Genomic DNA, 16,412 nt, shown 5'->3' on the forward strand with positions numbered 1-16,412 from the left:
GTTAGGGTTGTATATACAGTATTACAGTCTTAGAAAAAAAGGTGCTATTTCGAACCAGAAAGGGTTCTTTGGCTTTCCCTATAGGAGAACCCTTTGAAGAACCCCTTTTGGATCCAGGTACAACCCTTTTGGTTCCAGGTACAACCCTTTTGGTTCCAGGTAGAACCCCTTTGGGTTCCATGTAGAACCCTTTCCACAGAGGGTTCTACATGGAACCCAAAAGAGTTCTACCTTGAACCAAAAAAAGTTATACCTGGAACCAAAAAGGCAGATCTATTTAAGGAGCAATACCACATATTCCAACTGTTTTGAAACAAGCAAACTTCCACACTGGCTTTACACAGATGTGGCCCAAATCTAGGACCTTGGAACAGAATGTCACACCCCCAATTATTAAACACTTATTTAAATATAATTTATTTGTTATATTTTCAGCCCAAGTCCAAGATCTCATCCTCCCGCAAGGTGTCACTGAAGGTAACAAAAGGTCACTGAAGGTAGCAAGCATGGACGCAAACACATGCACACACATACGCGTGCACACAAACACACACACAAAAGCACCATCTCCTCCACACCGTCAAGCTGCTCAAAACAGCTGATACAGAGTAACAGACACACACACCACCTCTCCCTCTGTTCATCTACCCCCACCAGATCCTCCTATTGTCACGTGCATTGGAGGAGCTGGAGGCAGAGAAACAAGCCAGAGAGGAGGAGAAGGTTCGCTACCTGGGGGAGCAGCTCCCGCCCCTGCAGGTGTCTGGCCTGTCCTTGGAGGAGCTGCAGGTGAGTGACAGACAGTACAGCAAATCTGGGAGGAGCATGAAGAACTAAAGAGGTACTTTACCATTAGAAATAAGGGCTACCTCCCGAGTGGCGCAGCGGCCTAAGGCACTGCATCGCAGTGCTTAAGGCGTCACTACAGACCCGGGTTTGATCCTAGGATGTGTCATAGCTGGCCGTGACTGGGAGACCCATGAGGTGGCGCACAATCGGCTCAGTGTCGTCCGGGTTAGGGGAGGGTTTGGCCGGACGGGACTTCCTTGTCCCATCACGCTCTACCAACTCTTTGTGGCGGGCCGGATGCCTGCAAGCTGACTTTGGTCGCCAGCTGGTGCCGCTGGCTTCCGGGTTAAGCGAGCAGTGTGTCAAGAAGCAGTGCGGCTTGGCAGGGTCGTTTATCAGAGGTCGCATGGCTCTTGACCTGCGCGTCTCCCGAGTCCCTAGTGGAGTTGCAGCGATGGGACAAGACTGTAACTACCAATTGGATATCATGAAATTGGGGAGAAAAAAAGGGTAAAAGTACAAAATAAAATAAAAGTACAAAATAAGGGCTGCATGTATACTGTGTGTATGTGTTGTAGAAACTGTGTAAGCAGCTCCATACCAGGATTGACCAAGTGGATGAGGAGCGCTACGACTGTGAGGCCAAAGTCTACAAGAACGGCAAAGACGTATGAAACCACGTAACCACCTACAGTACTACACACATTCACACCTATTTAAACAAACATCAATCATCCATCATCTAATTGATGATCATTTTATTAGTTTAATGTCAGGGACCATGTAGAACAAATAGCAAACATCTGATCCCTCCCTCCACTGCAGATCCACGAGTTGAAGCTGAAGGTGATGGACATGGGGGGTAAGTTTAAGAAGCCAGCTCTGAGGAAGGTCAGAGTATCAGCAGAAGAGATGATGAGAGCACTGCTGGGCACCAAACACAAAGAACACATGGACCTCCGATCCAACCTCAAGTCTGTCAAGAAAGAGGACATCAAACAGGAGAAGGTGAGCAAATATGAAACTAGACAGACAGACAGATATGCAGACATAGAATACAGACAGCAAAACTGGGATCTGGGATGAATTGATTCTGGCCAGCTAGGACTGGTTTGATGCAGTTATTTCTAGTCTGATGTGGTCTTGTTTGCCCCCGGCAGGAGGGCAACCTGGAAGTGGGAGACTGGAGGAAGAACGTGGAGGCCATGTCTGGCATGGAGGGCAGGAAGAAGATGTTCGATGCTGGCGGGGGCCAATAAGGTGGTTCCTCACCACATGGGGGTGGGGACACAGACTTCCATGACACTGAGAGGTAAAAAAAAAATGTAGGAGAGAGAATAGAGGAGAGAGAGTGGAGATAGTGGGAGGGACTGGGAAAACCCATGTCCATGACTGAACTAAACTAAAGGTGCACAACTCAGGTCCTAAAACAGGGCTTTTAGACACCACACTTCACACTTCTGAGTCTCTATGTCAAAGGTATTACTGCTGTAGAGCTCATGTTGCCTGCCGCAGGTTATAGCGTAGCTACAAAAGTGCCTATCTATCAAATCACTACTGTATTTAGTCTAACCAATGTTTTCTCAAGTAGTATCTTTTTTTTATCAAGTTAAGTTTAAGGAATGTGAATATACTAAACTGCCCAATGTTATTTGTAAAAAGTCAGAAACTTGTAAATAGTAATTGTGTTGACTTAGCCTACACATACTGACTTGCCTGTAGTAACATAGCCAAATGAAATGACATAACCACAAAAACATATTAAAAATCACTGTAATTCAAAAACCGAAGGTTGTATGTATGAATGTTTGACAGCCAGTTGCACAACATGCTGTAGTACCACTATTATAGACTACTGTACATAATGTGTATACTGTATTATGAACATAGTAGAGTTACACGGTTACACTTGTGGCGTCTTATGAGTCAACAAAACAATTAGATGCTTAATTTTCTATTTTATGAATTGACAATTTCAATATAAATTTGACAGTGATGAATGTACTCTGCATACCACCATGCAGGCAGCTGACAGCATATTTCAGTGTGTGTGGAATGGGATGACCTTGTCTTCAGACATCCTGACAGTGTAAAGGCAGAGGCACAGTGTTAACCTCTGACCCAGGATATACTTAGCCTCTGTTCCTTCCAAGAATTCATTCCACTCTGACAAATGCCTCAGACACATCACAGGCGACCTCAGTATAACATCACTGAATGACCTCGGAATGACAGGTGAAGGTTGAGAATCAGAAACACCTCAGGCATGCAAAAACAGAGGCCAGCAGAGGTGGAACACAGGTGTGTGTGTCGGCTCACTCGCTCGTTGTCTGTATATGTACAGATTTTAAAAACAATACTTGCTCACTCAGAATAGTTTTTTTTGCAATTTTGTGCGACCAAACCACAAACAAACGTATTATAACATCACGTTGGATAAAAAAATTAGGAACATCAAACTGTAAACTCTTTATTTATTGCTAAAACTAAAGTAGACCCATTCAGCTGCTCTGACTGACTGCATATTGTCACAGTCAGTGTAGTTTTACACTGTTTACTTGTTCAATATCAGCAATATTTCACAATAAAGAGTTTATGCATTGGCACAGCAATACAAATAGCTAGCTAACATTGTAGAAAATATTAATCAGTTGGGTCAGTCAGTGTCTCTCTGAGCCTGTGTGTAAGAGGCACAGGTCAGCAACTTCTCCAGCCACCCTGTGCATCTCCATGTTCCTGTCTGCAGGATGCAGCATGGCCCTCAGGCTGGACCAGAACACCCTGCGCTTCTGCTCCTCCGCCAGCCACTCCTGGTAGGTCTGCTGCTGCAGGAGTCACAGTGCTGTTCCATCTAGTTTGGCAGATAAAAACACCTGCTGACGTTTTGTCAAAACTGGTCATAAACCAGTACAACTCAGTCGCAGGTAAAAGGGTCCTATAAATGATCCTTGGTGGAAGGAGTTGATGTGGTCCAGGTGTAGCTCTTCCAAGGATGGTAAGTAAAGGTTTCGAGGCAGTCTCTTGATTTTGTTTGAACTAAGAGAGAGACCGCTCAGGTTTGTCAGAAGCAGGAATACATTGTGAATGAGGCTCTATCCCTGTCTGTGATAAGTTAAGACTTCTTTACCTAAATGGTTTTCACTCGAAGACAGGTCTTTGAGATGAGAGGGCCAATAAGAATTCTCCTTTAACTCAATTCTGTTGGGGCTCAAGTCCAGTAACTCAAGACACTAAATCTGATGGGTGTGGTTGGCGATAGCATGGAGTTTCCTAAACCTGTTTTTTCTCAGGATGAGTTCTTTGAGTCCTGGGAATATAGGGTTGTTTTCACACTCAAAATGCCAAAACCCTGCAGTCTGTAGGACCTGGTTAGAGAGGTCCAACACCTGCAGGTTTGGCAGGCCTGAAATCAGATCACAGAGCATGAAGTTCATAGCTGTCCCGGAGATCCTCAGCTTTACCAGACTTCTATTAATATGCAGTACCAGTAAAACATTTGGACACACCTGCTCATTCTACTTTGTAGAATAATAGTGAAGACATCAAAACTATGAAAAAACACATATGCAATTGCAACAAATAATCTGCTCAGACCCCAACCAAGGATCATCAAAAGTCATGCTATAAATTCTCAGACAACCCAAAGATTCCTAGATGCCCTTCCAGATTCCCTCCGCCTACCCAAGGACATCAGAGTACAAAAATCAGTTAACCACCTGAGGAACTCATTTTAACCTTGCACAATACCCTAGATGCAGTCGCACCCCTAAAAACAAAAAACATTTGTCATAAGAAACTAGCTCCCTGGTATACAGAAAATACCCGAGCTCTGAAGCAAGCTTCCACAAAATTGGAACGGAAATGGCGCTACACAAAACTGGAAGTCTTCCGACTAGCTTGGAAAGACGGTACCGTGCAGTATCGAAGAGCCCTCACTGCTGCTCGATCATCCTATTTTTCCAACTAAATTGAGGAAAATAAGAACAATCCAAAATGTATTTTTGATACTGTCGCAAAGCTAACTAAAAAGCAGCATTCCCCAAGAGAGGATGGCTTTCACTTCAGCAGTGATAAATTCATGAACTTCTTTGAGGAAAAGATCATGATCATTAGAAGCAAATTACGGACTCCTCTTTACATCTGCGTATTCCTCCAAAACTCGGTTGCCCTGAGTCTGCACAACTCTACCAGGACCTAGGATCAAGGGAGACACTCAAGTGTTTTAGTACTATATTTCTTGACACACTGATGAAAATAATCATGGCCTCTAAACCTACAAGCTGCATAATTGACCCTATTCCAACTAAACTACTGAAAGAGCTGCTTCCTTTGCTTGGCCCTCCTATATTGAACATAATAAACGGCTCTTTATCCACCGGATGTGTACCAAACTCACTAAAAGTGGCAGTAATAAAGCCTCTCTTGAAAAAGCCAAACCTTGACACAGAAAATATTTTTAAAAATTCCTTTAAAAACAAATTAGAAAAAACTGTTGCGCAGCAATTCACTGCCTTCCTGAAGACAAACAATGTATACGAAACGCTTCAGTCTGGTTTTAGACCCCATCATAGCACTGAGACTGCACTTGTGAAGGTGGTAAATTGCCTTTTAATGGTGTCAGACCGAGGCTCTTAATCTGTCCTCGTGCTCCTAGACCTTAGTGCTGCTTTTGATACCATCGATCACCACATTCTTTTGGAAAGATCGGAAACCCAAATTGGTCTACACGGACAAGTTCTGGCCTGGTTTAGATCTTATCTTTTGGAAAGATATCAGTTTGTCTCTGTGGGTGGTTTGTCCTCTGACAAATCAAGTGTAAATGTCGGTGTTCCTCAAGGCTCTGTTTTAGGACCACTATTGTTTTCACTATATATTTTACCTCTTGGTGGTGTCATTTGGAAACATAATGTTAACTTTCACTGCTATGCAGATGACACACAGCTGTACATTTTGATGAAACATGGTGAAGCCCCAACATTGCCCTCCCTGGAAGCCTGTGTTTCAGACATAAGGAAGTCGATGGCTGCAAATGTTTTACTTTTAAACTCGGACAAAACAGAGATGCTTGTTCTAGGTCCCAAGAAAGAAAGAGATCTTCTGTTGAATCTGACAATTAATCTTGATGGTTGTACAGTCGTCTCAAATAAAACTGAAAGACCTCAGTGTTACTCTGGACCCTGATCTCTCTTTTGACGAACATATCAAGGCTGTTTCAAGGACAGCTTTTTCCATCTACGTAACATTGCAAAATTCAGAAACTTTCTGTCCAAAAATGATGCAGAAATATCCATGCTTTTGTCACTTCTAGATTAGACGACTTCAATGCTCTACTTTCTGGCTACCTGGATAAAGCGCTAAATTAACTTCAGTTAGGACCCAACATTTTTTATCATATTACTCCAGTGCTAGCCTCCCTACACTGGCTTCCTGTTAAGGCAAGGGCTGATTTCAAGGTTTTACTGCTAACCTACAAAGCATTACATGGGCTTGCTCCTACCTATCTTTCTGATTTGGTCCTGCCGTACATACCCACACGTACGCTACGGTCACAAGACGCAGGCCTCCTAATTGTCCCTAGAATTTCTAAGCAAACAGCTGGAGGCAGGGCTTTCTCCTATAGAGCTCAATTTTTATGGAATGGTCTGCCTACCCATGTGAGAGACGCAGACTCGGTCTCAACCTTTAAGTCTTTATTGAAGACTCATCTCTTCAGTAGGTCCTATGATTGAGTGTAGTCTGGCCCAGGAGTGTGAAGGTAAACGGAAAGGCACTGGAGCAACAAACCGCCCTTGCTGTCTCTGCCTGGCCGGTTCCCCTCTCTCCACTGGGATTCTCTGGCTCCAACCCTATTACAGGGTTGAGTCACTGGCTTACTGGTGCTCTTCCATGCTGTCCCTAGGAGGGGTGCGTCACTTGAGTGGGTTGAGTCACTGTCGTGATCTTCCTGTCCGGGTTGGTGCCCCTCCTTGGGTTGTGCCGTGGCGGAGATCCTTGTGGGCTATACTCGGCCTTGTCTCAGGATGGTAAGTTGGTGGATGAAGATATCCCTCTAGTGGTGTGGGGGCTGTGCTTTGGTAAAGTGTGTGGGGTTATATCCTGCCTGTTTTGCCCTGTCCGGGGGTATCGTCGGACGGGGCCACAGTGTCTCCCGACCCCTCCCGTCTCAGCCTCCAGTATTTATGCTGCAGTAGTGTGTGTCGGGGAGCTAGGGTCAGTCTGTTATATCTGGAGTATTTCTCCTGTGTGAATTTAAGTATAAATATATATATATATATATATATATATATATATATATATATATATATATATATATATAAGAGAGATTAAAGTAGATGTCACGCGTCAAAATATTGATTGATGACCCTAAGTCCTGCTGTCAAAATAATGATTGATGACCCTATGTCCTGCTGACGTGTGCAAGCCCAGGGTTTCCTGTCTGGGTTTCCTGTCCTGACCCCCCTGTTGGTTTGAGGGGGGGCGTGGTTTATGACCCTATGAATGGTGCTCCTGTTTCTCATGGCTTAGAAGAGTTTTATGGTAAAAGAGTTTTATGCTGTTTTTGAATTTGTCATGCTGTTTGATGTCATGTGTCCTGTTGGGGACCGGGGTGGGTGGGGGTGTGTGTGCTGAACATTTCAAAGAGTAAGGCCTATTTTATAGCTTATAGCCCTCTGGGGTTGTTGTCTAGGAAACACGAATGTCAGGGGCTTTGCAACAGCCTTATAAAGCCCCTGAACAATCCCTGTTTAAGACTGTACATGATAACCCCCTGAATATTAAACAAAAATGCCACCTATGCCAATTTTCGGGATGTTATGCTCGGCTTGTCATGAACCCAGTGACCAAAGCCTTGAAGAAGTTCTGTGTGAAGCTCCAGAATGTTTTAAAGGATTTTTGGGTACGAGTGATGGCCATATTTCTTACATATTCCACCCGGAGGATTCTACGGTAAAGATATTCACAGACAGTGGACCCAAACCCCTTTATCAGGCAAAACCTGGGAGTTTTTCTCCTGCTCTGGGGATGAGAGAATGGCTAAAGATCAGGCTGGCGCTCTGTAAAATTGAACAGGCTCTGAGTGGTACACATGTGCCCGGCTATGCGTTGGAAGAACAGGTCTTCGGGGGCAGGGATCTGAAGGCTCTAAGAATCGCTTCAATGGACTATAGCCCTGACAACAAAGTGACAATTTTAGCCTGTGAAGTTTATGATGCTGGTAATGCTACAAAGTCTGTCAATTCTCCTGTATCTTCCAGAGCATGCAAAGATGTAAACTTTTTTATTCCTGTGTTTAGTTTTAAATGGTTGGATTATCCGATTTTCATAACACTTATGAATAAGCTGGACAGTCTCTTCCAAAATCGCGAACAGTTAAAGCGCTGGCCTAGGCTGTCCTTGAGACATAGTCACGACCAAAAGGCCCGACGTAGGATCTACCCCTGGAGTGAAAACTTACGCAGTTTTGATGAACCTTGCAAGAGATCCCGGCATTTAGATGGTGACTTGGAAACGGATAATGGTCAGGGCTAACCAGACCTCTGGATCTGTAAGAAAGGCATCGTAAAAGACCTTAATTGTGAACGGTTATAAAATGTATGTACTAAATATTTTGAATGAAATAAATGGTTTTAAAAGCAGAATCTCACCATGTCCTGAACTCGCTAGTTTGTTCACTCTTAGCTCAGTCTGTCCCTGAGGAAAAAAAACTTTCGGAAAAAGCCATGTGCGAGCGTGTGTGTGCGTGCGGGTGCTGGAGTGTATGTGTGTTTCAAAACAAAGAAAACGGGGCGGGGTGTGTGTTCAAAAAAACCATGCGTCAGCGCTCAAGGCTCTCTCTCTCTCTAGTCTTTGTCTTACGGCCACTTACGAATCATTAACAACATGTCAAAACATAATTTATGTTTTAGGGTCTAAAACAGAGGCTGTAGGGGTTTAAAAAGTCAATCAGTCCCTCGTTGTCTAGAACTCCCAACCCCAGGGCTTGAAACGTACATAGGTTGTCTATTTCCCGGTTAGTTTGTAGAATATCCTAGGGTGTAATAAGGTTTAGCCACACCAATCCCTTTGTTTGAACCAAATAACTTAGGAGTTAAATATAGCTGGGGTCTAGTCCTAAAAAAACGTCAACCCGATGCTATGTGAAATCATACCGTACTTTCTCTAGTTAGTGGGGGGACAAACTCTATTGACAACCGCTACCCTGTTAGCCTCGTTTTAGTTCAGATGCAAACAGACCCTACAGAAACCCCAAGAATCGTTATCGGACTGACCCGTTAAAATAGCATCTTGGAAAACCTCCTAATGGATCTTTCTGAAGGTGAGTTCTTGAAATATACATATATTTATAGCAGATTTGTCTGTTGTGTGGAATTGTTTGAACATTATGTATGTTATAGCAATATTAAACATGCATTAGGGCCTGTATTCTTAACGTATAACATGTCAATATTATATAAAGGGATTAGAGCTTTAATATTGTCGAATGTTTTATAGATTCTGAAGCATTCACGCAGATACTCCGAGGTATAATAGAGCTCGAACCGTCCATAGGGTCTCAGGAACAAATTGCCTGCATCCCAACGCCGTCCCATTATTGTAGACGTGAGTCCAAGAATTCCATACATAACCATATTTATACCTTAAAAAACTAAAAGTGTGGGCATCTTATATTAAAAGCTATTTTTATGTGTTTACAGCGGACATTCAGCCTAGAAGGATAACTGACTCCATATGGAATCTGAATGGTTTCCGCGGAGCAGAGGCCTCTGATGCAATTCTACCCTTCACCCCTGATGTTTTATTAAACACATCGAGAACAGAGACTTTAAAAGGCAGGTCAAATCCCCCGGGAACGTCCTACGTATCGAACCATATTTCTAAACACCAACGGACAATCAGTGCCCAGATCCACAGTTCCGCTTCACCCGAACAATTCTACTTGGCCGGTATTCACGAGACCGCGTTCCAAGGACAAGGTATGAATCAATTATATATTATTATTATTTATATATATTATTATTTTATTATTTATATATATTTTTTTATGCCGGAATATGTTAAAACAGGGCCTAATGCTGTTTTTTTTTCAGGCTCACCAGCTACAGACCAGGCAGATGCTGTAATTCGGGTTGCCCAAAGACATGTTCCAGCGTTTTCAGAGCTTCTTCAGAACAGCCCTCGTCAAAAAAGCCTGAGGTATTTAATTAATGTATTGTTAATATATAGGCTTATATCTGAAATGTATTTGACATTTTTATCTAACATATTTTAGGGTTAATAACCTATTTTTGTATAGTATTATTTTTATTTCAGACTCCTCCCGGCTTATAAAGACATCGAAGAAGCTTACACATCTAGACCCCGAGGAGGCGCCAAAGACCCCAGTCAAGAGAACATCGAAACCTGATGATTTCAAAGTTTTAAATGACATTTCTGAGGTAGACGATTTGATGTTCTGTGAAGTGGCCAACCTTCTTGAATCGGCCAATTCTGGGGGGGCAACAGCCGATTCTGAAATAGACCAAGCAAGGTTTTTCAAGGCTTTTACTCAGGGTTTAAGATCACGAAAGGCTTTACTTCAACGACGGATGTGTATTCTACTAGAGCATCAATACAGTCAGGATGTGTCATTCTGGCGTAGCGAGCTTCCCCGTATGTTAAAAAACAGTAGGGTTAAAACAAGCAAATACCGCCGTTAAAAAACACATATGTAAACACAAGAACACACATCCTTAATTAGACAAATGGCGCCACCTATAGACCTAAGCGAGACAATTGAAAAGCTCTTAGCCCAGATCCCTACAGAGCTCCAAGATATAATTAACCATATGAATGATTCGGGGATAATTGACATAATGACTATAGATGAAAACCTATTATCCCAGATTCCCGCCGAACTCATAGAAATTATTACTCGTATGAATGAGTCAGGGCCTTCCGATGAAAACAGGTTATCACAGATACCCGAAACAATCATATCTCTAATTACCCAGATGAACGAGAGCCCGAGGTTTAATTCTGAACCACATACACTTCTAAGCCAGCCTTTAACACCCAGATCCGAAGAGTCTGAAACCCAATACGATGTTTTTGAACAGCTTGGACAAATGTCTAGCAAATCTGGAGGGGGAAGGTCTTGATCGCAGTGTACAGAACGAGAGCCCTAGGTTTAATTCTGAACCACATACACTTCTAAGCCAGCCTTTAACACCCAGATCCGAAGAGTCTGAAACCCAATACGATGTATTTGAACAGTTGGACAATTGTCTAGCAAATCTGGAGGGGGATGGTCTTGATCGCAGTGTACATGTTTTGTACCGAAATAAATTCAACAATATTGAGGTTCGACAGTTTTTCAATTTCGCATGGGGGGTCAGAATTCTGGAATATGCTGTGTTTTACGTAATGCTTATGGACACTTTGAATGAACTGTTAGATAGGGTTAGAGATTATAGCGAACCAAGGGATCTCTTACAGTTGGAAATTTGTGGAGACAGTCTACATAGCAATGTATCGCTTATTTTACAGAATGGTGAAGCAGATCTTGAACAATTTGTTAACCTGCTAGAACGCCTTGTTCAGTCAAATTTAAACATGCTAGCAGATAGGACCCTCGAACTTGTAGTGCAATTAATACGTCAACCCCAAGGTGGCGGTGGTCAGAGAAGGAAGCTCGATAGCCTAATGCAGTCAGAAATCATAAGCAATAAACGGGCCTACCTCATAATCGTTCCCAATCCTGGTAATAAGCTATGCTTTGCCATAGGTTTGGCCCACTTACTCAGCCCAGGATGTACATGATCTAGCAGCGTTACAGAAAGCTCAAGAGCTACAAACTGCTGTGGGTCTCGGTATACAGGATGCTGTGGCTTTCTCAGGACATAGTCCAATTTGAAAACTTTCTGAATATCAAGATTGTGGTTTTGTACCACAGTAGGGCTAATGACGCTCTCTTGAAAGTTCCAAAATATACAAGAGCCACATCCTAAGACTATGTACTTTTATGTGCAAAATGAGCATTACTATGCCGTAACTAACATCACAGCTTTTTTAGGCGCCCCATATGTCTGTCCAGCCTGTCATACCGGCTACACACGCCTGGGTGGGCACTCGTGTCGTTACAATTGTTCAGTATGTCTGGATAAACATTGCCCTATGCAACCGCTAAACTTGACACCCTGTGAGGATTGTCACCGCACATGTCGCTCGGCTTACTGTTACGAAAAACACAAAACTGAAACATGGCACCCCTAAGGCCTGTAAATCTGTAAGCAGTTGTGACATTAACAAGAAATGTCCAAAATGTCATTGCAATTACAACCTTAAAATAGACTAGCCCTAAACCACATGTTTGTGGAATTCTACACTTGCCCCATCTGTAAAGGGCCTTTGAAAAGCAGAGACGCAGAAGTGGTTCAAGAAGTACCACATGAGTGTTACATTCAGCCCTTGGCTGAAGATGAACATACAGAGAAATATGTTTTTTATGATTTTGAGACAAATCAGCAATCAGGGGTTCACTTGCCTATTTTTGTATCTACCATGACTTTCACCGGTGAAAAGTGGTCGGCCGAGGGGCCCAATTGTGCCCGGCTCTTTCTAAAACATTTTAGAAAGGCCCAGTACAGAAACTTCACGTTTATAGCTCACAATGCGCGAGCCTATGACTCCTATCTGCTTCTGAACCCTTTGATACAGCAAGGCGTTGCGCCCAGTGTCATAGCTCAAGGGAGTAAAATATTATGTTTTGTTGACCCCGCCTTCAAACAGAGATACATTGACAGCTTAAGCTTCTTACCCATGAGATTGGCTCAAATGCCAGAGGCCTTGGGTTTTGAAAACTCTGTCAAAGGCTATTTCCCCCACTTCTTCACATCTGAGGAGAATCTACATTATATAGGATCTTATCCATCCCCCGAAATGTACGGGTGTGATCAAATGTCTCCCAAAGAGCGTGAGAAATTCATGACGTGGTACGAGACAGTAAGACATGGCACTTTTGATTTTCATAAAGAGATGGAATCATACTGTGACAATGACGTGGTTATACTACGTGAAGGATGCCTCAGATTCAGAGAAGAGGTAATCAAAGATGCGGGCATTGACCCCTGGAGCTGTACAACTATTGCATCCGCGTGCATGAAAACCTATCGTACACACTATCTAACTCCAGCATCTATAGCTATCCCATCGCCAGACAACTACCGACGCCAATTCAAGGCCTACTCTAGTGGTTCCATTCAATGGTTGGAGTACTTGGCCCAGGATAAAGATATTTTTATCCAACATGCTTTGAATAGGGGTGAGAAGGCGTTTGGGCCTTACCATGTAGATGGATACACACAGATTGACGGGGTTGAGACAGTGTATGAGTACAACTGTACAATTGTACAAGTACAATTTAAAAGCAAATACTCCAGAACACCTTAGGCTACGTACAGGTCTGTTTCCGTGGGAGTGGCCTGCTGCATACCTTCCTAAAAAGTAAACGCTATGTCTCTGCGTTTAAAAAGAAACCTGCCCCTCTTGAGAAGGCTAGTTGGGTCTACAGCTAAAGAACGGAAGGCCATCTTGGGTCGCTGTTCTTCAGATCTCATATTAGCCCTATGTGAGATTGCTTTGAATCTTCTCAAAGGACGCATTCCACTCACCCTGAACCAATTGAAAAAATTAAAGAGACAAAAGACCGCGATCAAACTCTTTGCCAATAAAAGGGCCAGTCTTCAAAAGAAAAGACATAGTATACAACAGTCTGGGGGTTTTCTTCTGCCTTTACTCAGTATAGCCGTACCCTTCATCACCAGCCTTATTGCGGCCCGACGTGGGGGTTGACCACGCGGTGTGATGGCCAATAAAATGTACTTGGTGCCTCAACAAGAGTTGGATAGACTTAAAAAACAAATGCAGGGTCCTTAAGATATCCGACAAACAGCGGAAAATGATTTGGATACGGCCATGAAGGATGTTTTGAACCGAAAAGGATTGAACCCCTATGATAAGATTCAAAAATACACAAACCTAATGCAAAGGTATTTGACTCTGGTAAAGCAAGGGGAGAGAGAGACTAACCATTTAACACTTTCCCTACCGGACCCTTTAAAAGATGTTGAACCTAGCGATAGCCAAGCCCCTGTAAGGCCTGTACCGGCGATCTTACCTAGTGAAGATCATATGTCTGGTGAAGCTCAAATGCCCTTTGAAGATAAAGTTATGCATGACCTACTGACACATGTGCCTTTACGTAACAGGAAGAATGTTAAATACATTATGAACAAGATAAAAGACTCAAAGGGGATAGCTGCTTGGAACGACTCTGGAGAGTTATCCTTCAGGGCTCTGTTGTCAGGGGTTCACATATGCTGGACTTGCTTAAAAGTACCACGGCTGCCCACAAGGTTGCTGATGACCGAAGGCCTCCCGGCTGGCGTCAGTTTCTTAAGGCCCTGGCAATCCTCAACATTCCCCTCTCGGGTGTACCCAACTATAAGCTTTGTCAACAGATTCAAGCTTTAAAACAAAAACCTTCAACGAGCTACAGCACCCCTAAAGATGTCCCAACAACCCCGCCCCCTATGAAAGGGATGATGATAACTCATTTACTCCCATGAACGTCTCAGGACCTTTTCCTAATCCCGATCTCTCGGGGTGGTTAACCTTTTGAAAATGACTTTTGAATGACTATGATTAAATTCAATAAATTTTTTATTTGAAAAATAAGCAATTTAACATTTGTGGCATTCTTGAAACATATGACGTGAGCATACGCCTTGATTACGCGTTCTTAAAGGACACACATTTGAACACTTTTGATATTTTCTAACAAAACAAGATACAAGGTTATCATTACTTCTTAAATCATCCTTATAAAGAGACATAACATCGTCAAAAGAAACTCCCCGGGCTCTTTGGCACAGGTAAAATACACAGTGGTGACCGCATGTAGTGGAAAGGTTATCTTGCACTTGTTTGATGCTGTAGTAGATCTTTGAACCGTTTAGGGTCAAAAAATCTTTAATAGATTTAGGGAAATGTGAAAAACCGGGGGGAAAGCCATAGGAATCAAAAAAAGTTGAGATTTTTCTTCCACCTTCCTGTTCTAATGTCATAGCTAGCCAATGTTCACCAGGCATGTGTTTAGGATGGGTATTGACAATAAACATTGCAGGCCTCTCAGGCCATATCTCAATAGGTAATTCATCACAAGCCAACACTCCACAAAATTGTTTTCCAATCAAGCGGCTCATGAGCCCTTCCAACTCTTGGGTATTCATGTCTTTGCTCAAAGGTCCTTAATAATAATCCACTAAGACCTGTCTTCGGGCATTCACTTCCAAGATTGAATCAGAGCATGCATAAACAATCATGCTAACTGTGCAGGCTAAAGGTGTACGGAAACACATTTCCAGCCTGAGGTTACCTTGGGACAACACAGACAGATTTCCTGAGGTGTCATCATCAGGGGATAAATTGAAAGCATACAACGTGTAACCCTCTGCAAAATCATTTCTGTCAATAGGCAAAGAGAGATCTTTGAGATGTCGCCCTGTAGCCAGGAATAGATTGTAAAATTCTCGCACAGATATGTTGTTATTAAATTGTGGTTGGAAAGCCTTAGCAGGGACCTGACGTCCGTCCTGACAGAGAGCTACATACTCTGCATTGAAGTGTTGAAAATTAAAGTTTTTTTTATCTAAACTGCCCGTATTAGAGGCGTGATCAACCAGACCTATAACCACATATCTAGGTAAAGGGCCTAGAAATAGGTTTTCTTGACTGCAGATTCTACTGCCCACAGGTATGCTAAAGGTTTTCATGGTAATTCTTTGGAGAGGGTAAAGGGCATTTCCTTTCATCAAAGCATGGGAGTGACCCAGACGTACTGCCGGAGATACAGACACCTTTTTAATAAAAAGGGTGGCCCCCAACACTTTCAAACTAAAATCCCCGTCTTGGGGAGACATCAGGCAAAACTCATCCTTGGCCCTGGTTAATTTTAATCTTAAATCAACCGAATTTAAGAGTAACCGTTCTTGAAAGAAAATGTCAGAGTGTATAGGGCCTAGCAAATGAAACTCTCGAGATTCGGCGCAGTAGCGAGCGCGTGCCGCCAGTCCTTTGTTTGCACCGGTGGAAGGGTCTGTCGATTCCATAGCGGCTCCTGCAGTATCCTTGCTAAACAACCCGGCGCTAAATTGTGTTTTGAGAGTGTCTTCGGAGTAGTTTAGCAAACACTCCATGATGGCTCTATAAGGGTATGTGGCGCTGCTTTGACTGATTAGGCGTTCACCCAAAGTCACGTCCACTTGGGAGAAGATGGTGGCCAAGGGGTAATTAATGAGACTCACTTTGGCATCGCCTGCAAAATTTGTGCCATCTCTTTTGGTCACTTTTAGACGTAAATGCACCAAGGTGTTGTTGAGGTCCAGATAGTTGTCACCGTGGCCTGGTATGAAAAATTCGATAGGCCCGTTATCGGTAATAGCCGAGAGGGGGGCTATCTCCACATAACTGGACCTGTCTATTGAATGCTGCGTTAACGGTGCCGTGAAAAGATCGAGTTCTGTCTTTATAGCTTCAGAGGACATTCGGTGTAAAAGAGCCATGTCAATTATTCTTTTAGAAAA

At 43.1% G+C, this 16,412-nt stretch overlaps 1 protein-coding gene across 1 annotated transcript; it reads left to right on the top strand.

Annotated features, from left to right (window-relative positions):
* The first annotated feature begins 375 nt into the window (after window positions 1-375).
* tnni1c (troponin I, skeletal, slow c) lies at window positions 376-2,048 on the top strand. Its single transcript, XM_038969532.1, has 5 exons — window positions 376-477; window positions 658-789; window positions 1,368-1,457; window positions 1,615-1,797; window positions 1,950-2,048. Exons 1-5 carry the CDS (start codon window positions 376-378, stop codon window positions 2,046-2,048), a joined length of 606 nt encoding a protein of 201 aa, XP_038825460.1.
* The last annotated feature ends 14,364 nt before the right edge of the window (window positions 2,049-16,412 follow it).

The sequence above is a fragment of the Salvelinus namaycush genome, chromosome 2 (assembly GCF_016432855.1).
Source record: "Salvelinus namaycush isolate Seneca chromosome 2, SaNama_1.0, whole genome shotgun sequence".
In the NCBI taxonomy this organism is placed as follows: domain Eukaryota; kingdom Metazoa; phylum Chordata; class Actinopteri; order Salmoniformes; family Salmonidae; genus Salvelinus; species Salvelinus namaycush.

Coding starts and splice junctions, on each gene's coding strand:
- tnni1c (XM_038969532.1), top strand. CDS start 376: ATGTCACACCCCCAATTATTAAACACTTATTTAAATATAATTTATTTG. Junction 478..657: donor CCCGCAAGGTGTCACTGAAG/GTAACAAAAGGT, acceptor TACCCCCACCAG/ATCCTCCTATTGTCACGTGC. Junction 1,458..1,614: donor TCTACAAGAACGGCAAAGAC/GTATGAAACCAC, acceptor CCTCCACTGCAG/ATCCACGAGTTGAAGCTGAA.